This window comes from Vigna umbellata, chromosome 8, assembly GCF_029865625.1.
Source record: "Vigna umbellata cultivar VRB3 chromosome 8, Vumbellata_1.0, whole genome shotgun sequence".
Classification (NCBI taxonomy): Eukaryota; Viridiplantae; Streptophyta; class Magnoliopsida; order Fabales; family Fabaceae; genus Vigna; species Vigna umbellata.
The window spans coordinates 32,292,868-32,315,313 of NC_142172.1; the positions used below are offsets into that span (position 1 = coordinate 32,292,868).

General features: G+C 31.2%; 2 protein-coding genes across 2 annotated transcripts; both read right to left on the minus strand.

Moving 5' to 3' along the window:
• Window positions 1-3,099: 3,099 nt before the first annotated feature.
• On the minus strand, window positions 3,100-8,238 carry LOC124820140 (uncharacterized). The gene is made up of 3 exons (XM_088097400.1): window positions 7,819-8,238; window positions 4,107-5,496; window positions 3,100-4,022 (listed from the first exon to the last, which is right to left on the minus strand). Exons 1-3 carry the CDS (start codon window positions 8,081-8,083, stop codon window positions 3,839-3,841), a joined length of 1,839 nt encoding a protein of 612 aa, XP_087953526.1. The 5' UTR covers window positions 8,084-8,238; the 3' UTR covers window positions 3,100-3,838.
• An 8,192-nt stretch (window positions 8,239-16,430) lies between these two features.
• On the minus strand, window positions 16,431-21,365 carry LOC148194483 (uncharacterized). The gene is made up of 3 exons (XM_088096906.1): window positions 20,853-21,365; window positions 17,799-19,296; window positions 16,431-17,715 (listed from the first exon to the last, which is right to left on the minus strand). The coding sequence occupies exons 1-3, from the start codon at window positions 21,115-21,117 to the stop codon at window positions 17,529-17,531; spliced, it is 1,950 nt and encodes a 649-aa protein (XP_087953032.1). The 5' UTR covers window positions 21,118-21,365; the 3' UTR covers window positions 16,431-17,528.
• Window positions 21,366-22,446: the final 1,081 nt, after the last annotated feature.

Consider the following 22,446-nt stretch of genomic DNA (forward strand, 5'->3'; position numbering starts at 1 on the left):
TTGTAACCAATAGAAATGGTTGTTTCACACAAGTATTAAATAGTTTCTTGTCATTTGCATCTGTCATCAAATGTTTACTAAATTGTTGAGTTTGCTCAAAACAAATATGCTAAATGGCTTCTTCTTTTTTCCATACCAAACCGGTTTTTTTACTTAGTTGTTTTGTTTTAGAAAGTAATTTATCAAATTTTATTGGGTAATTATGTTTAAAAATATACAAGCAAAATACAAGAAATAAATGTTTAAATTAGTCCCTGAAAAGATGGAACAGTGTGTGATAGGTGTGATAAAAATTTTATATGAATTCTTGAATGATTCATTTTTATTATATATGTTATTTCGTTAATAAGACTTTTAATAAAGTATAAAATACACAAAAAGAAATATAACGAGTAAATATCTAAGCTGGTATTTATGGGTGCTGTAGTGAAGGATGGAGATTTTCTAAAATTTTCATGCAAATGAGTTTTTGAATCATTCATCTTCTTACTTTAGGCCAATATAGTGAGAGTACTTCATCTTAATTTTAATTGGCTCTTTGTGCTTTTCATGATGCTATGTATTAAAGAGTTAAAAAAGTTAATTGCGTAACCAACAGTTCCTTTCATTCTCAAATTTTCCAAATTTTCCTTTATTTTTCTTTGAAAATTTTTAATTCGGATCTTTCTAATTTTTTTTAGACATTTTCAATATATTTATTCTTAATTGATGTGATTAATTTTTTTTTTACTTAATCTCCTAAAGATTTTTTTTTCTGTAAATAATGAAACTTGTGTTCATTGTTTTTCAAATTGTAAGATAGTTTGTTTATACATGGTATAACATTTAAAACAATGGTCTTTTTCTTTTATTATTTTACATAACATTCTTTCATTTAAAAAGTATAGGTATTTTTTATTTATTATGTAAAAAGAAAAAAAAAAACTATTCTTGTGTGTAAGAGTCTAAAAGATTGTAATTTAGAATTTATAATGTAATTAATATTGTGATTAAAATAATATGATTGAATTATTTTAGTATTAAAAATTTAAAATATAAATAAACTTTTTATAAACTAGTTTTATTATTTAAACATATTCTTTCTAAAAAAATTTCTTATATTTCTTTTTTTCTCTTTATGTTTTCTTACATTTTATTCATATATTTGAATATCAGAAATTGTTCGAATAATTCTTATTCTGTTGGATTAATTTCTTTAATAAAGTATGTTGGTTTTTTGTCCATTTTCTTGGTATGTATGTTCTTCCTCTCCATGTGAATAATCTTGGTTTGCATATAATATTTGACTCTTCTATATAAGTATTTATAAGTATTTGTTGCTCAGTTGTTATAATAGTGTGCTTTGATAATTTTTGTGTTGTTACTATGTATAAATAGGACATCATGTTAGCTTGAAGCGATTTCAGATTCCTTAGAACAATTTCATCTGTCTTTCAAGTGAGGGAAGTTAATTGCATAATTTTTATGTGATTGATACTTGTAACGGTTAATTGTATGCTTTCAGGTAAGAGAAGCTAATTACATAATTTTTATGTTATTGATATCTTGTAAATGCTAATTGTCTGCTTATACGGTATTGAATTGAAATTAGGATTTTGAATTGGTTTACCTGAATTGTATGATAAATTGAGAATGATGCTTGATTGGTATTGCAGATAATATTGTTTGAATTAATGAGGATAGTGTAATTTGGAATTTGGTATGTTTTAACATTTGTGATAGTTGTTGAATTATTGGAAGGGTTGGCCAAATATGTGGTGAGAGGTGCAAGAGGTCGTACTCTAGAGTCTTTACCTTGGTCAAAGATATCAACAGATTAACATTTTGTGATAAGTAAAGGTTAGCAGAAGTGCATACTCACTAGAGTTAGATATTAATACATGTATCCATTGAATCTAATATGAGCCTTTATATGTGATATGATTGTTATTATTTATGAAGAATGAGTTATATGTGATAATGTCTTATGTTTGTTTTATGAATACTCATTTTGCACATTAGTTTATTTTTTCTTTTATGTTGTTCTTTCTTTTGTGTTGTTATTGTCTATATGTGTTATTTTTGTCTCTGTGTTTCTTTTCTTTGCGATGATTATCATAAATGGTGTGAGTATAAGATGAGGCAACGGTTTATCATGTGCATGATGGAGGTGATGCAACAATATAATTACTAAGTGAATCTAGTGGTGTATAGTCTTTCTTGAATAACTTTATGATTCTCTTTGTTTTGATGTAGTATCTTTTAATTATATCAAAGCGGGATATATATTTTTAGTATTATAGTTGTATTTTGGATAACTGAAATAACATTAAATATTTTGAATTATTTGTTTATAAATATTGAATATGCAATATTTCTTTTAATAATTATGTTATTAAATGCGATGTTACACTGTTTTATATGATTTTTTTTTCTTATGTTCATCTCGAAATATTGATCTTAAAAAAAAATAAAGAAGACAATAGAATATGTGAATTTTAAGATTTGTTTTCCGGTTGTGAACTAATTATCTCTTTGAACCTTGATAGACGTTGTTTCCAAAACTAGATTACTCATTTTATCATTGGTGTGAGATTCTTGATTAAACCGAATCTTACCAAAACTTGTAAACATATAATTATAAAATTATTAATTTGCATGGTCACAAAATAAGACTCGTTCATGAACTTGTATTTGATGTTTGGTGAACAAATAGATTAAGTTGGAATTAGGTTATGTGGTTTCGTATTTATTTGAATAAATTGAGTCCGATTTTTCTTTTGGTAAGAAGTTGAAGCTTAGCAAACCTGCACTCAAATTTTGTCTCGTCCCAAAGAAGTTTTACACTTATAATACAAGGATTTTGGAAAAATTGTAGTTTTAGTCTTTTAAGTTAAAAATAATATTAATCATCGTATTTAAGAAAACGATTTTAGTTTATAAATATTAATTTTTGATAATTAGTTAACAGCAACAACAGATCATTATTGTATAATTATAAAATTATGAAGAATTATTTTATAACTTTAAAATTATAAAATTTAAAATTTATAAAATTACATAACGACAACTATTCAAAGTCAGTAAATAAGAAAAATATAATTTTGTTAAGTCAGTACATGAAAAAAAAAAAAAGAACTTTATTAGGGCATCAACATTCACTCAAGTGCTACGTGAAAATATTGGAAACACAACAATATTGTATTGGACTAGACAAACTTAATGGGATTTTGATGCTAATATCAGGACTAACTTAAAAGAAAAAAAGTTTATAATAATTAGGCTTCATCAACGATATGGTATACTGTGTTTACACACAAATGAAAGGCAGAAGGAGCATACACCTATCCCAACTGAATGGCCCAAATTCCCAGTTATGATTTGAGAAATATGCCAAAAGCCAACTCCAAGTAAAGCATGAACATTAAAAATCACAACTCTACAAGCACCATTTGCGCAAGTGATATTGAAAGCATTTTGGTTCCACGATCATCGATCATTTTCAAAAACTCCATGTAGTGATTCGTTCATAAGTAGAAGCCAAAGCTTTGAGGCGGGCATATTCGTTACCAGATAGATCCACTGCGATGTATAAGAAACCAGTGGCTGAGAATTTGTAACCTCAGCAGCAACCAGAAGAGACTTTATGGTTTGTATGTTTAAAGTTTCAGGTTTCATTTCTTGTCCAAAAGGTAATTTCCTTTGCCCCTTCAACAGAACGGAAGAACCTTACCAGTAATCATATCTGTTAGCTATAGCATTCAAGGTACTTGTATACCACAGCTCTTTATTACTAACTACCTTTGTTTAGCAGTAGAAAGAGAGGTTTATCCAGATAACTTCTGATGTCCTTCTGGAGTTATTTGCATGCTATGACCTCTGAATCACATTTCTCTGCAAGGGTGATGTTAACTGGTTGCCAGCCCAATTGTTGATGCACAATCCATTTTTTATAGGAAATCGCTAAACTCAAAATCTGTAGGACATCACCCAAAGCATGATCTTTCAAGCACATATTCTTAATCACAATACCTGCTTCGTACCTGGGAAAAGACAAAATATATAAATATAATGAGAAGCAGAAAATTTTGAGTAGCTGAAAATAAACTAAATTATAGTATCCTTACTTGCACTGAGTATTCATTATTGCCAATCTTCCAGGAGAAGTAGCTAGAAATTTTTTTATTTTGTTCCATGTCTCTTTTGAGTGCTTCTTAGGATTACCACCCAGAGTGCATACAAACTTCCAAACTTGATCATTCTTACCAACAAACAACTCCAAAGCACCTACATTCTGCTTCACTACCATCTGCTGCTCAACAGCAATCTCCAGAGCCTTCTTGACATCTGTATTGCGATGCTTGGGATCTCCAAATCGAATACAATCTGTTATATTTGACTCAGTTGGCTTAATTTTTTCAGTTTTCAGTGTGTTCAAGGCAAGTAAAACAACCCCTATAAGATCTTGGACGTGCTCAGAAGATTTAGGAGATTCTGGAGATCCCCACATACCATTACCTGGAAGATTATTATTACCCACGGTCGCTGATGATGAAGTTCGGTGTTCTGGCCCATGTGCATAGCCATTATACAAATTTCGTGCGTTCTGTATCATGTGCCCATCTGCTTCATCAATAGATTTAACAGGATTTCGAGAATTACTGCAAGAACTCCGTTCCAAGTCCCCGTTCAATTGATTAACAGGGTGCGGATCGTGACCATTACTAAGATATCCAGAAATATTACCAGTATCTGGTACCTTCGTAAGTGGTGCTGCAGAGAAGCTGGGCCCACCAGTCCAAGCCGGCACTACTGAAGTTCCAAAACTTATGGAATTTAGAGAAAATGAATTGCTTGGTGAAAAAGGAGGCTCCAAAGGAAAAATATTTGATCTTATTGGTTGTGAATGTGGATTTTGATGATTGTCTTGTAGATTACCATTATTTGGTGTAGAACCACTTGGGGGAACATTATGGGTATAATTGCCAGGTGGAGGAGAATTTATATTGCCATCATTTTCTTGAAGTCCAACTGGAGCTGGATTCTTGACCTTGGGTCCATTTGATTTATTTGACTTTCTCCCATTTGTCTTCCCATGATGTCTAGAATCAAGTTGCCTTGCTGTACCAGGAAATTTCTGATTTCCTGTATGAACTTCTGAATAGGATTCCAGATACTGCGGTATCTGAAAGGCATTATGGACTGGACTTTGTACGGAGTCAGAAGAGGATTGGATGTCATTATTACCAAGTTGTAGTGATTCACCCTTCGTAAGGGGAGGTCCTCCAGCCAAGAGACTAGTCCAAAGCCACACACTCTTGGCAGCTGCTACTAGGGGTGCAGAAGCTTTCTTAGGCTGTGCAAGAAGAATATTATACCTCCTCAACCGCAGTTGATGAAGAGCATTGGAAAAGTCTCTATCACCAGATATTAATAAGTAATTAGCAGGTGCAGGATTGTCCACAGCCCAGAATAGCATGTCAACAAGAATCTTTTTGTCACTTGCATCTTTAACACCTGGCAGTAAAAACATGAAATCATTAATTACGCGAATTCATTATTTGAAGTTCCCCATTATCAGGAAAGCAGATAGATTTGTAACAAATTATCCCAGAGAGACTCCTAACAAGGCTCTTCAACAGAGAAGACTAACAAATTAGTAAACTCGTTGACAACCGCTTTATATATATATAATCATGCTTTATATTTTTTGTTAAACACTTAATCAAAATCAAATATAGAATCTATTGAACATTGATTTAACAAACAATACACACTTGTATACGGACTGTCATGAATTGGATTTTAGGAAATCTAAATATTTAGTTTAAATTTTGAATCCAAATCCATTTTTCCTACAAATTCTAATTTGGATGTTTATATATCCAAATATAAACATTTCGATCAAGTTTTAAATCTAAATCTAAATATCAAGTTTTAAATTCAAATCTATTTTTTTATAAAAACAATCTAAAAACAATTTTTTTTTCTAAATCTAATTTTAAACTTAAATATATATTTTTAAAAATAATAGATTCTACTTCATTTAATATATAAAATATTAGAAAATATATTATCATAATTTAATAATATCAAAGACTAAAGATAATATATTATGTAAATTCTTAATATTAAAAGAAATACAACCATCTAAATATCAATATAATATCCAAACAAATAAAAAAAATTCACGTAATATCTATTTTCAGTTACAGAATTCTTAAATTAAAAACAAATTATCATTTTCATATATAAATAGACAAAAAAAGATACAGCATCACATATACATTATACATTACAATGCAAAAGAGAAAAAGCTTGTTCATGATGTCTAACCAATCGCATTTACAGGATCCTAATTGCACTTCTCTTAATATCACGTGCCTATTCATTCCAAAAACAAGACTTTTCTGAGCACGCTGTCAATTAAGATTGGAAATTTGGATTTTTTAATTTTTAAAATCCATATAAACAAAATGGAGATCTGATAAGGAAAATGGATTAAAAATGGATAAAAAAACAGATTTAAGGGAATGGATCTTTAATGAAAAACACATACATTTAAGGGAATGGATCTTTAACGGATCAGAGCAGACCAAAACTAAAGAAGTCTAATACAAACAGATTTTTTGCCCACACGGCAATCCCGTATTATAATCATTATAAATAGATTGTCACCCTCTCGTATTATAAGGCTTTTTCACCATTCTGGTATAATTTCACTTTGAAATTACTTGGTACATGTTCTAAAAAAAATTACTTGGACAAGTCTTGTCAAGTTTACACGACTTCACAACAAAGAAGTTGCGTATTAAATTGAAGCAACTTCAGATGAACTGTGTAAAGTTTGACTTTTATGAAAAATATATAAGTTGTGTTATGTTGATATGACTTTATTTCCAAAGTAAAATAAACCGAGGTCGTATGTGATGATTTCAATTCATTTTATTTAAAACTGAAATCATCTCAAGTTGTAATGCTTGACTTTAGTTTATTTCATTCTAAAAATAAAGTAGTCTCTGCACGAAGAGACTTCATATGAAGTCGTGTTGTCCATCAGCAAACTTTTTTAGTAACTTTAAAATGAAATTACACCAATGGTGAAAAAATCGTATTATGATCATTATAAATAGACGGTCACCTCATAGGCTTCTCCAATTCCACATTTAATGTTTTGTTTGGTAGCAACAAAATAGGAATGAGAGGATGAAAATAGGAGTGAAAAGAATATTAGTTGTTTGACAGGATCCAAAAGAACCATATTCCCCTTTATTTCTCACTATTTCCATTCATTTTTTTAAAACTTCTATCTTCTTTATTTCTTTTGACTCTACCAACATGGTCCTAAAAGATAAGCATGAACATCAAGAAAATCAAACAAACTAATATGGCAGAGAATTCAAGTACTGTTAGTTCTAAGCGAAAGTACACAGTGAAACTCTTCTCCCATTTATTTATATTTTTCTTATAATACAAAAAATATAACTTTTAATTGATCTGATTTAAATAGAGTGGTTTGATCACGTAATGCAGTAAAAGATCCGTACGTTTATTCAAGGCTAGGTTACTAGAAACCTAAGAGTAATGCACCCTCCTTCCTGAACCGGAGTAGACAAGTCACAAAATCGAGAATAATGATGATGATGATGATAAACATAAAAACAAAATCTATGCTAACAAGTAAGTTAGTTCAGGTTATGTCAAGCGTGAAATTCGAGATCAATCATTTCGAAGGAATTGAATAGAACATTTGGATTTTCAGGGAAAAAAAACCAAGTCAAAGCGATATAGGCAAGCATGTCAAGTTTGAGGGTTGAATAGAGAGGAAAAATGGATTACCGGCGGGGACATGATTGAGGGAGATGCCGGTGCTGGAGAGGGCATGCTGAACGGAGGCAGTGATGCCAGTGGTATCGCCGTAAGCAGAGATGGAAACGGGGCCGCAATAATTCATCCGAACGAGAGCGGAGCTTATATTTTGGGCGATGGCGTGGGGATCGCACCCTTTGGGCACTTGACAGTTCTCTATGTCCCACCAAACCGAAGTCTTGACCACCGAGTACTGTGCCTCCGCAACGGCCGTCGCTGCTCCACCTCCGCCCATCTTACTGGTTCTGAAACCTTCCTTTAGTATCTACAGTTTGATGAAGTAAAAACTTGTCGCTCCAGTTACGATTGTGGAAGGGAACGTATCTGGTTGAGGGTTAATGGGAAGGGAAGGGACTGTACTGTGCCCGTGTGATTTACGTGTTTGCCCTTTTAAGTTTGGAATACTTAACGAAGAAGGAGAGAAGAAAAGAGAATGGGTGGGAAAAATGGGAATGAATTTGTATTTTTACTTTTCATATAAATTTGAGGATGAGTGAATAAATGAATTTGAAAGTATTGAAGTGAATTTCAAAAATAAAGTATTTGTTATTGTTTTAAAAGATTTTAATATAATATGTAGTATATATTGTTATTATATTTATTTTTGTATTTTTCAGTTATATCAGCAAATATTAAAATTTGTTATTTGGAATGTATATGTGTTTGATTCTGCTATGAAAAGTAGGTATGTGATAGAGTAATTTTAGGATTATTATGTGAAATATTAGTTGTGTTGTCTTTTTATATATCAATGGAATCAGAGAATTTAAGAATTGAAAAATTTAAATAAAATTTATTATTAATTTGATTTATTAGATAGATTAAAAAAATTAATAAATAAAAATTTAAAATTATCAAATTATTCTTAATAATAAAAATAAAATAAAATTATATTTATGAGTTACATTTATTTTAGAAAAATTATTTGAAATACTAAAATTTTAAAAAGTTATAATAAATAAATAATATAATAAATTTTGATAACACTGAAAATTACGTTTAAATAATAATATTTTATTACTACATAATTTAGTCACGGGTATTAATTTTTATATTTATATGATTTTGATTGTTTTTTTAGACTTAATTATAGATTTGGTTTTCGTATTTTAATTTCGTCCCTTTATTTTATTTTTATTTTTTTATTCAATTTAGTTTTTTATTTTTTAAAACATCATTTTTATTAATTTGACATTAAGGTCGTGTTTGAAATTTGTTAATTTTAAATTTATTTTTTAATATTTTTTAATTTAAAAAACAAAAAAAAGGTGTCAATTTATGATTATGTTACGTGTTATTATTTATGTTATATGAACATGCTTGTTTTCGATTTATCATCGTATTTATAAATTTGATTTAATTTAGTATTTTTTTAAATAAAGTAATTTAATTATTCTTTAATTTTAGACCCATTTAGTAATTAATTGGTTCAATCCTTCCGAACATCTCTATTTCTGTAGGATCGTCTCGAGTAGGTCTTTCTATTGTAAATGTTATCGATTAGGTCCCTTATTATGAAAAATTGAATCAATTTAGGTCTTACCGTTAGTTCTATACTAACACCGTTAAAGGGGGTGACACGTGTCAATTCGTGGTTTTTTGAATTTTTGAATTATATTTTTATTATTTTTATTTTTATTTTTAATTTTTAATTTTTTTAAAAGTAAATTTTAAAAATGTCACGTGTCAAACTGATAGTGTGTCACGTGGCAATGGCAGTGTGACATGGCACTGACAGTGCCACATGTCATTGTCAGGACACGTCTCATTGCATTAGTCTCAATTTGGTCCCTGTATTTTTATTTTGTCTCAATTTAGTCTTAATTTTAAAAATTAAACAATTTTTCCTTCCTCAAATTCAAACAAAGTTTAAATTGTATACAAATTTTAACAAATTTTGTTTAAATATGTACAAAAGATATATATTTAAATATATACAATTTAAAAAAAAGAGTTTAACTTAAATATATACAATTTAAAAAAAGAGTTTAAAAATACAGGTGTTATGTTATGTTATGTTATAAGGGTTTAAAAAAAAGAGTGACATAACATGCTGATGCTATGTTATGTTATTTAAAATTAAGACTAAATTGAGACAAAATAAAAATACAGGGATCAAATTGCATCATAATAAAAATACAGGGACCAAATTGAGACTAATGCAATGAGACGTGACCTGACAATGACATGTGGCACTGTCAGTGCCATGTCACATTGTCATTGCCACGTGACGCACTATCAGTTTGACATGTGGCATTTTTAAATTTTACTTTTAAAAAAATAAAAAATAAAAAATAAAATAAAAATAAAAATAATAAAAATATAATTCAAAAATTCAAAAAAACCACGAACTGACACATGTCACCCCTTTAACGGTGTTAGTATGGAACTACCGGTAAGGCCTAAATTGATTCAATTTTTCATAATAAGGACCTAATCGAGAACATTTACAATACGAGGACCTATTTGAGACAGTCCTACAGAAATAGGGATGTTCGAAAAGATTAAACCTAATTAATTTTAATTACAATTTCATTGCTAAAATACTTTTAAACTTTATACATCAAATTAGTCTGTTTAGAGATTTTAATGTGACAAGTATCTATTTACATTTATATTTTTCATATTTCTAAAATATTATAAGTTTAACTAGGGATTTTTTTATGTAAAAAAGTAAAAGAAAAATAATAATTTGAAAAATTAGGTGGAATGAAATTATGTGTAAATTATATAAAAATACAACTTATATAAGTTGTGATTAAAATTAATTATTAGTTTATTCTTAAATTGGAGAAGGACCAAAATGTTCCATTTAAAAAAATAAATTAAATCAAAATTATAAATATGGGACTAAATTGAAAATAAGTACGGTCATGTGACAATAAAGTGACACATAGCATTGTCATGTGACACTGTCACTGTCACATGATATGATCATGACTTGACACATGGTAGTCTTTTTGTTTTTTAAAAAAATAAAAAAATTTCTCCAATTGACACGTGACATGTATGGGACACGACATAACGTTAATGTCAATCTAAAGAAAAATATCAAATTGCATGGTTTTAAAAAATAAGACAACTAAATTGAATAAAAAAAATAAGAAAACGAAATTGAACCAATCAAAGAAATACATAGAACAAATATAGAATTAAGCTTGTTTTTATTACTACTATTATAGTTATAAAAGATTATGAATGATTATTGATTGGTTCATGTATATTAAATTTTCATTATCACACAGTTAATAAAGTCAACTTAAAATATGACATACGAATACATAGATGAGAAGTTACAATATGATTTATGATAAATCAAAGTGAACTTCCTTCATTCATGCAAGAAACTTATTCCAACGATATTGTGTTGGTGTCCTTATTATACATCTTGTACGGGGTAGGTGTGAAGAGAGAAAGTCGTATCATTGTCTAAATAAGTTATTATTTTGAATGTTCATTATCGTTAGTAACCTAAAAATTTGCTCTCTGGTATATTGAGATGAAGGGGTTCCACCAATTAGGTTATTTCTTTTAGTAAGGAGGACATTTCCACATTTAATAATTGTAAGTTATCGATCAACAATGTTCATCTTGCTTGAACATTGCTTCCTTTAGTGCGTTCTTTGTTCTAAAATCATTTGATGTGAAGAGCAGTAAATTAAAATGACAATAAAAAACATTAATTTTAATATTTAATAAAAAATATAATTAAAGTTGTTGAAATGTAATGAAGCAAAGAGCACGAGGATATAATTATGCGAGTAGAGTCCTAGTAATCCTATAATTTATGGACAATTAAGTTGACACTGCAATTCACTTTTGCCATTTGTCGATTTATATCTAGAGTCAAATTGGATAAATTTTCTTCAATTCGTTGAACACATCATTGCATTCAGTTTTGCAAGTCTTGCATCCCTTCCCACATTTGAGTTAGCAATTCAGAATTTGAGTAGAGGGGAGGTTGTTGAAAGTGACCACTAAACTAGTGCGTTCCTACAACAAGCTCATCATGCAAAAGAATTTGTTCTTTTGCTTCATCATCATTAATTGAACGATCGTGTTGTCATACACTATTGACACTAACAATATAGAACTTCTTCAAAAAAATTGTAGAAAAATGTTGTCTCAACCCAATAGGTGTGCTGGCGTTGGCAAAAAAATATACACTTTAGTGTATTACATAATTTGGGTGATTAATATACCATATGGAAGAGGTGTTTCACTTGCCTTGCATTTAAGAATATGTTGCATGATATGATTAAGCCAGTTAATGGATATGTTATTTTTTAGCACCCATATCATAAAAGTATCTTCTTGCAATATTGAAACGTGGATTCAATATATATACCACCACATAATGAAGAAGTTTATCATCTATGTTAAGAGAACCAACAGGATACCTAATGGGAAGTATCTTTTGAAACTTAGACTTGGAACAAGATACCTAATGGAACTAGCATCTTGGATGAAGTTTGACCCATTAGTTGTCTTAAACCCTAGACCTTGAAGTGGGTTTTCTTATTAAGTGTTCAAATGATTGTTTTTTGGTGAGGAACCTAGGCTCTTTCACCTAAGGGATTAGGGTTTGAGTGTTCTTGTGTGTTGACTTTAGTGTTTAGATGGAGAGGAGATGAGTTTGCTTGTGCGCAAGAGTGAAGCCCGTGAAATCTACCTCCAATAATGACGTTTCATACCATTTCTAACCCTTTTTCATTCCTAAGTGTCTTCAACTTCCAAAGTCCAACCTTTATTCTTTATTAATTTGTTTTCCTGCACATAATCTTTGATTCACGAACTACTATTTAATTTAGATGAATTATTAATTGTATGCTTATTTAGTATTACGTAAGTTTCTTGGAACCGATAATTGGTCTTACCATTTTATATTACTTAAACGATTCGGTATGCTTGTCGAGAAATTAACAACCAACCAATTTTTGCCTATATTAATTTAAAGTTTTGGATGTAATTAGAGCTGTCAAAATGGGTAACCCGGCTCGACCCGGCCCGACCCACCACGGGTTGGTCACTTAGTGAGCCAACCCAACCCGACTTACTTATTAGCGAGCTGAAAAAATTTGAATCCGGCTCGACCCACCACGGGTTGGCGGGTTAAACGGGTTGGTTCACTAACTTAATTATAAAATTTTTTTCAAATAAAAAAAAATATATATTTTAATTCAAATCTAAATAAATTTCACTCTAAAATGCTGTTAAACTCCAAAGACAATTCAAAATAAAAAAATAAAATACAATCCAAGCGTAATTCAAAAATAAGCACAAAAGACGAACAAATAAGTTTTTACTATTGATAATTTTGGTATCACTTGTCCATTTATAATATTAAAGACTTGAATAGATAAATCTATAATATTTTCCTCTCTTGAAACATCTTTTTTTTATCCCATATACAATATAATAAAAAAATGTTAACTAATAATATTGAAACACAAAATAATAAATAATTAAGTTAAATTTGGTGGGTTGGTGAGCAAACCCGGCTCACCATGCTGGGTACTAAGTGAGCCAGGTTGAAAACTAACCCGCATAAAAAATTTACATTTTTTTCAAACCCAACCCGTGGTGAGCCGGGTAGTCTCGCGAGTTGCAATTCATTTTGACGACGCTAGATGTAATGATGTATGTTACCAAATATAGACTATTCTTGTTAAATTGCAGTTCCACTTTTAAAATTGCATAACCTATTGTGTTTGTGAATGTCCTAAAACCCTTCATGTTGATGTTAAAATATCAATCATAAACCCTTTTAAAATCCTTACTATGCAGTTAAAAGAGGTTACATTTGTTTTCTCTTTTCACTTGTAATTGGAACCTCAACAATAATCGGAAGTGATCACTATTTTCTTATATTTAGGAATTGATGTGAAAAATAAAAAATATCGCAGTTACAAGTGGTTGAAGCATCTTCTCCACCTCCTATTTTAATAAAAATATCTTTTGTTGAAATATGCGATAAAAATATCTTTTGTTGAAATATGCGAGCCAACTGGTCAGGCCACTCTGCTCCATCCCAAACATTGGGCTATAAGTTATGCAGGTTAGTGGACTCAAAATCCTAGCCCACCCCGCATTTTTTGAGTGTGACTCCCTCCATCACCACACAATGCTTCCTGCACCTCTCCATTCCTCTTTTGCCCTTCCATATTTAATGTGGTAGTTAAAAATTTTAACTTTCTACAACTTCCAACCACTTCATTAATGATTCCCATCAATATATGAATGCACCCCCACACTTCATCACTTTCACAGAAATCAAATTCCTCTTCTTTTCCTTTTCCCTGTAAAAGTTCTTCTTTAAAAATAAAAGAATTCAAAACAAAATCAATTAACTTTAATTAAATTAATAATAAATAATTCATTAAATAAAACAAAATTAATTTAATTATAAATACATAATTTACTTAAAATATAATTACTTAAGTTTAAAAGTATCTAAAAATTAATTTACAAATCAATAAATTAATAAACTAAAAAGTAAAAAAAAAAAGAATTCGTTCAGTTTTTCATGCTTTCTTTTATTTTATTTTTACAAACACTTCATTTATAAATAAATAATACTACAAAAAAATATTAAATTAAAATAAATGTACAAAAATTAACAACCTAAATAAAATAAAATTAATTATTAATTTACAAACCCTAAACCCTAAACAAAAAAACAAGAAAAGGAAACCCTAAAGCCTCAACGAATATGGGAGATCCGTTGGACCTTCCCCAAGGCTTCAACGGATATAGGAAATTCGTTGAGCCTTCAATGTATCGAGATCCATCCATAGATATCGAGATTCGTTGAAGACTCAACGGATGTCCCATATCCATTGCAGCATGTGGCATTTCTCTTCTTCTTCGTTTAACACAAAACATAGGTGCATATAGAATCACTAACTTCGATCAGAGACAACAACAAAGGAAGCATCAAACTCCACAACACCATGAACCCACCATGAATCAAGCAACAACATGAACCCAGCATAAACCAAGCACCAACACGAACCAAGCAAAGGAAAAGAGAACCTTGACGAAAATGGTAAATTGGAGAAGAGGAAGATGAAAAATTAGGGAAAGAGAAAGAGGAGAATAAGGGAGGGAGAGAGAGAGTAAGAGTGTGGGGGTGGTGATGTGGTGTGCGACTGAATGAATAAGAAAATAAATATTAGGGTTTTAAAAAAAAGTTAAAAATGTAAAGGGTAAAAATAAATAAAAATATTTTTAAAATTAAAAATATTTAAGAAGGTGTACGAAGCGATGTCTGGTGGTGGAGGAATAACACTCCACATTTTTCAATACCGGCCTACGGGCCGATCCACCTAGCATGTCTCGCATTGTCATTTCCGACGAGAACCACATGACCAACACTATGGTCCACACTACTAGCACTGAGGACGTCCACCAACAACACTGACTCCAACAACCATCGATACACCACATCGGAAAGCACACCACCAGTAAGATCGCAAAGCAAGAGAAACACCACCAACACATCAAAGCACCAAAACATTTGCTCGAAACCATCACAAAGAACAATAGTACCACCATTGGAACCACCCACCTTCGTAATTGCACCACACCAACATAATTTCAGAAACTCACAACAAATCCTCAAATGGAAAACACAAAACCATAAATACACCTTCAAATACTAACTCATGCATTTATAGTGAATTGAAGCCTTTACCTACCTTCGTCAATGGACGTAAAATCCTTTATCAATGCTTTAGAGAGTCAAATATGTAAATGCATAATGTGTGTATAATATTTCCTCATATTCTCTACATCCAATCGGAATGTCTCAGGCCTTCTCTCCCCCACAAACTCATCTCTCTAAATCATTTCAAATTTGTTGAAACAAACTATCCTTCCACTCGCTTTTCAATCTAGGAAATACCCAAAACAAATACAACATAAATATAAATAAGTTAAAGAAAAATTATTACACATCGTCAAGAGTTTTGGATCTTGGATGCTTTAAATTTGTCATAAATCCATGGAGTCCAAATATACTTAAAGGTGTTAATCTCAACTTGCTCAATATATATCTGAAAGACGCCAATAAATACTTTTTATTGAATATTTTTTTGTTAAATAAATTTTCTATTATAGTATATGTGATTGTGTGATAGTAATGAAATTGCATAAGATTATTTATTTTAAAATATCACTCTTTGATAGTTTATATTTATTTGTAGACTAAAATCATTTTCTTAACATTGAGGATTAAAATTAACTTTAACTTAAAGAATAAACTTACAAAGGATTAAATCACAATCAACAAGTTTTTTCTTTCAAAACCTTTACAGCCAGGTTTGCTCAGCAACTTCGTACCAAAAGAAAAATTGGACTCAATTTATTTAAGGGGAATGCAAAAAAAACGTAACAATATTCCAACTTAATCTATTTGTTAACTAACCATCAAATTCAAGTTCATTGATTAAACCGCTTCTCATAAAAACTTGTGAGCATACAGATTAATAAATTATACTCAGGCAGCTCTATAACAACTTGGTTTCACTCCCCGATGTTAAGCTTATGGAGTCAACATTCACTCAAGTGCTACATCAAAATATTGAAAAGACAAGAATATTTTATTGGAGTAGACAAACTGAACGGGCTTTTGATGCCACAATCAGGACTCACTTAAAAACAAAAAAAATTAAAAATTACAATAATAAGACTTCGTTAAAACGATATATACTTTACAGAAAGCATACGTTCAGATAAATATGATATACTGTGTTTATACACAAAGTTCCTAGCATTTAAAGAAAATGGAATGCAGCAGGAGCAGAGATCTATTCCCAACGGAATGGCCAAAGTTCCCAATTATGATTTGAGAATCATGCCAAAAGCCAACTCCAAGCAAAGTACGAACATTAAAAATCACAACTCTACAAGCACTATCTACTCAAGAGATATAGAAATCATTCTGGTTCCACGATCGTTGATCATTTCCAAAAGCTCCATGTAGTGAATTTTATTGATAGTGAAAATCCTCCAGAAACATGCCCTGTGCATGGGTCAATATGGTATTTTTTTTTGGATCGACGGTCAATATAGTAAGTCATGAGCTTCAAGGATAACCAGTAAACATGGTAATACAACAGTTTCTGAAGTGCATTCCACATTCCTGAACAATGAATATGATTTGATAGACCCTTTCCCATGTGATAAACCAACACAATGGATTCCGGTAGCTTGCCTGAAGATTGACAAACTTCCACTAATTCATAGTTCGGTCATTATCCTAGACGCAACTTAGGAGGCATAAGTCAAAGGATTCACGGGTTCCGTTCAATAAGTCAATATCCAAACAAAGTATGTGTAAAAACATAAGTAGAAGCCAAAGTTTTGAGGAGAGTATTTCCACTGTGATGTATAAGAAACCAGTGGCTGAGAATTTGTAACCTCAGCAACCAGAAGAGACTTTAGGGTTTGTAAGTTTCAAGTTTTAGTCGTGGTCCAAAAGCTAATTTCTTTTGCCCCTTGATCAGAATCGAAGAACCTTACCAATAATCAATTATATCTTAAGCTATAGCATTCACGCTACTTAGATACTACAGCTCATTATTACTAACTACCTTTGATTCGCATCACAAAGAGAGGTTGATTCAGATAATTCTGATTCAGATAACTGTTTCATTTTGCCGGCATGCCTTTTCGAATTATTGGCATCCTACGACCTCTGAATCAGAATTGACCTCAGTAAGGGTGACTTTAAGTGGTTGCCAGCTCAATTGTTGATGCAGAATCCATTTTTTAACGGTAATCGCTATGTTCAAAATTTGTAGGACATCACCCAAAGCATGATTTTTCAAGCACATATTCTTAATCACAATACCTGCTTCGTACCTAGGGAAAAGACAAATATATACTTATAATGAGAAGCAGAAAATTTCAGCAGCTAAAAATAAACTAAGTTACAGAATCCTTACTTGCACTGCGTACTCATTATTGCTAATCTTCCCGAAGAAGTAGATAGAAATTTTTTAATTTCATTCCATGTCTCTTTTGAGTGCTTATTAGGATTACCACCTATAGGATTTACACACTTCCAAACTTTATCATTCTTACCAACAAACAACCGCAAAGCACCTACTTTTTGCTTCACCACCATCTGCTGCTCAACTGCACTCTCCAGAGCCTTCTTGACATCTGTACTGCGATGCTTGGGATCTCCACATCGAATACAATCCGTTATATTTGACTCAGTTGGCATAATTTTTTCAGTTTTTAGTGTGTTCAAGGCAAGTAAAACAACCCCTATAAGACCTTGGATGTATTCAGAAGGTTTAGGAAATCCTGGAGATCCCCACATACCATTACCAGGAAGATCATTATTACCCACAGTTGCTGATGTAGGTTGGTGTTTTGGACCATGTGAATGGCCACTATACAAATGTTGTGCATTCTGTATCATGTGCCCATGTGGTTCATCAATCGACTTAATAATAGGATTTGAAGAAATACTGCAAGAACTCCGTTTCAGGTCCCCGTTCAAATGTTTAACGGGGTGTGGATCCTGAGCGTTATTAGGATAAATATTACCAACATCTGGCACCTTCGTAAGTGGTGCTGCAGAAAAGCTGGGCCCACAGGTTCTAGTTGGCACTACTGAAGTTGCAAAAGTTTGGGAATTTGGGGAAAATGAACTGCTTGGTGCAAAAGGAGGCTGCAAAGGAAAAGAATTTGATCTTAATGCCTGTGAATGTGGATTTTGATGATTTCCTGGTGGAGTACCATTATTGCCCCGCATTTGATCAGGATTGCCACAAGTAAAATTAGGAGTAGAACCACTTGGGGGAACATTATGGGTAAAATTTGGTGTAGATTCACTCGGGGGAACATTATGGGCAAAATTTGTAGTAGAACCACTTGGGGGAACACTATGGGTATAGTTGCCAGGTCGAGAAGAACTTATATAGCCATAATTTTCTTGAAGTCCAACTGGAGCTGGATTCATGACCTTGGGTCCATTTGGTTTACTTGAATTTTTCCCATTCGTCTTCCCATGATGTCTAGAATCAAGTTTCCTTCCTGTACCAGGAAATTTCTGATTTCCTGTATGAACTTCTGAATAGGATTCCAGATACTGCGGTATCTGAAAGGCATTATGGACTGTACTTTGTATGGAGTCAGAAGAGGATCGGATGTCATTATTAGCAAGTTGTAGTGATTCACCCTTCGTAAGGGGAGGTCCTCCAGCCAAGAGACTAGTCCAAAGCCACACACTCTTAGCAGCTGCTACTAGGGGTTCAGAAGCTTTCTTAGGCTGTGCAAGAAGAATATTATACCTCCTCAACCGCAGCTGATGAAGAGCATTGGAAAAGTCTCTATCACCAGATATTAATAAGTAATTAGCAGGTGCAGGATTGTCCACAGCCCAGAATAACATGTCAACAAGAATCTTTTTGTCACTTGCATCTTTAACACCTGGCAGTAAAAATATGAAATCATTAATTACACGAATTCATTATTTGAAGTTCACCATTATCAGGAAAGCAGATAGATTTGTAACAAATTATCCCGAGAGGCTCCTAACAAGGTTCTTCAACAGAGAAGACTAACAAATTAGTAAACTCGTTGACAACCCCTTCTCATGATCATTATAAATTGATTGTCACGTCAGAGGTTCATAACATAATATCAACGGACTTCAACAGAGAAGACTAACAAATCAGTAAACCATTGATAGGAGTGGGCATGGATTGGATATTTAAAGATGCAATCCACATCCAATATAGATCCAAATATGTAAATCTGATTTCAAATCCAAATCTACTTATTGTGCAAAACTAGTTTGGAATTTTTTATAGTCCAAATCCAAATATTTAGATCAAGTTGTAAATCCAGATCCAAATATTTGAATCAATTAAGCAGGAAATCCAAAATCATTTCTAATTTCTAATGAAACTTAACTTTTTTATAAATCTATATTTTAAAAATAAAATAAGTATTTCATCTAATACACAAATATATATAAAAGTTAAATAATATATAAAATAATAAAAAATTTAATAATATTATAATTTAATAAAATTAAAAATTAAATATAATATATTATATAAATTTCAAAAGTCAAGTCATCTCAAGTTGTGGTAATTTCACTTTTAAATACTTTTTACATCACACAAGTAGTTATAATTTGATACTACTTCAGTTCATCTACATTAAAGTCAAGTCGCTTCACAAGTTGACACGCCTTGTCTGTGTGGGTATTTCTTTAAAACTTGTACCGTCAAATTACATCAACGGTGAAAAATCCGTATTATGATCATAAATAGATTGTCACGCCATAGGCTTCTCCAATTCCATATTTAATGTTTTGTTTGGTACCAACAAAATAGGAACGGAAGGATGAAAATAGGAGTAAAAAGAATATCAGTTGTTTGATAAGATCCACAAGAACCATATTCCCCTTTATTTCTCACTATTTCCATTCATTTTTTAAAAATTTCTATCTTTATTACTTTTGGCTCTACCAACATGGTCCTAAAAGATAAGCTTGAACACCAAGAAAATCAAACAAACTAATATGGCAGAGAATTCAACAACTGTTAGTTATAAGCGAAAGTACAGAGTCAAACTCTTCTCTCATTTATTTATTTTTTTCTTATAGTACAAAAAATATAACTTTAAATTGATCTGATATAAATGGAGTCGTTTGATCATGGAATCTAGTAAAAGTTAGTAAAAGTTCTGTAAGTTTATTCAAGGCTAGGTTACTGGAAACATAAGAGTAATGCATCATCCTTCCTGAACCGGAGTAGACAAGTCACAAAATCGATAATAATGATGATGATAAGCATAAGAAACAAAACCTATGCTAACTAGTAAGTTAGTTCAGGTTCTGTTAACAGTGAAATTCGAGATCAATCATTTTGAAGGAATTGAATAGAATATTTGGATTGTCAGGAAAAAAAACCCGAGTCAAAGCTATACAGGCAAGCAAGTCAAGTTTGGTGGTTGGATAATAAAAAATGGATTACCGGCGGGGACATGGTTGAGGGAGATGCCGGTGCTGGAGAGGGCATGTTGGACGGAGGCAGTGATACCAGTGGTGTCACCGTAAGCAGAGATGGAAACGGGGCCGCAATAATTCATCCGAACGAGAGCGGAGCTTATATTCTGCGCGATGGCGTGGGGATCGCACCCTTTGGGCACTTGACAGTTCTCTATGTCCCACCAAACCGAAGTCTTGACCAACGAGTATTGTGCCTCCGCAACTGCCCTCGCCGCTCCGCCTTCGTCCATCTTACTGGTTCTGGAACCTTCCTTTAAGTTTACAGTTAGATGAAGTGAAGTGAACCTTAACTTGTCTGTTCCAGTTACATTGTGGAAGAGAATTTATCTGGTTGGGGGATTTATGGGGAGGGAAGGCGTGTAATTTGACGTGCTTGCCCTTTTAGTTTGGAATACTTAGGGAAGAAGGAGAGAAGAAAAGAGTGTGGTTGGAAAACGATGGAATGAACTTGACTTCGAGGAGTGGGTTCTTCCAGGTTAGCTTCGATGTGGGACATTGTCTTTCTAATTTTTTATTTTTTCCTTCAACATTTTCTTCTTTTTTAATCCCTTCTTGGAGAAGCTCTTCTATCATGACGTTCAAAGTTTGTGTCTTTCTTTTTCAATGAGTGTGGTAGGTGCCTCCCTGGTGGAATAATTGTACTTTTTAATTTATAAAATGACAATTGTGTTAAATTTTATTTTTCTTATATTAGTGTGATTGTTTCTTCATATTTTGGTAGAGTGTGAGGATAAGGGATACGCATAATCATGAGTGACATATAAAGGATGAGAAATCGCGGTGATTTCAATGTGTGGTTGAGTAACAAACCACAAAAAAAAATTTAAAATGTTCATTATAGTATACTAGTCATGCATGTAAAATAATTTTTATTAAATATAAAAGTAAATAATTTTTATAATTATTTTATTATATAAATAACTATAAATCGTTATTTAAATTTTAAAAAATATTTATTACAAAAATTATTATGAATAGTTACTTTTATTTAAAAAGGTGGTTATTAAAAGATAAAATTGGAAAAAATATGCACATAGAAATTTTCTTTATATTATAATAGTATATATACTTTTAAAATTTTCTTTTCTTCTCTACATTTTTATTTTTTTTATTAAAAATATATTTATAGAGATAAATAAGATCATCACAAAAGTATTTTTAAGCATAATAAACACTGGTTATAAAAAATTGTAATTTATATTTTATAAATTAATTTAACCAATTCATAATTTAATTAAATTGTTTATTGTTACTTTTTATATTTTAATATATTTTTTTTTGTTATTTATAACTTTTGTCAAATCTCATGAATGTAAAAAAATTTTAAATTAAAAAGATAACTTTCACTCTTATTTTATTTTTTTTAACGACTAATTTTAAACATTTATCGAATTTTCTTTTTCTTTTTTCTTGATTATGATCTTTTTCTGAGAAGGCATTGGAGAACTCATGACACCAACATCATAAAGAGTTGTAATAGGTAAGTGAAAAAAAATGTCATTCTTAAATCAGTTTTGAATTGTATGTAATTGTTTTTTTTCCTTCTTGTATGTGTTGTT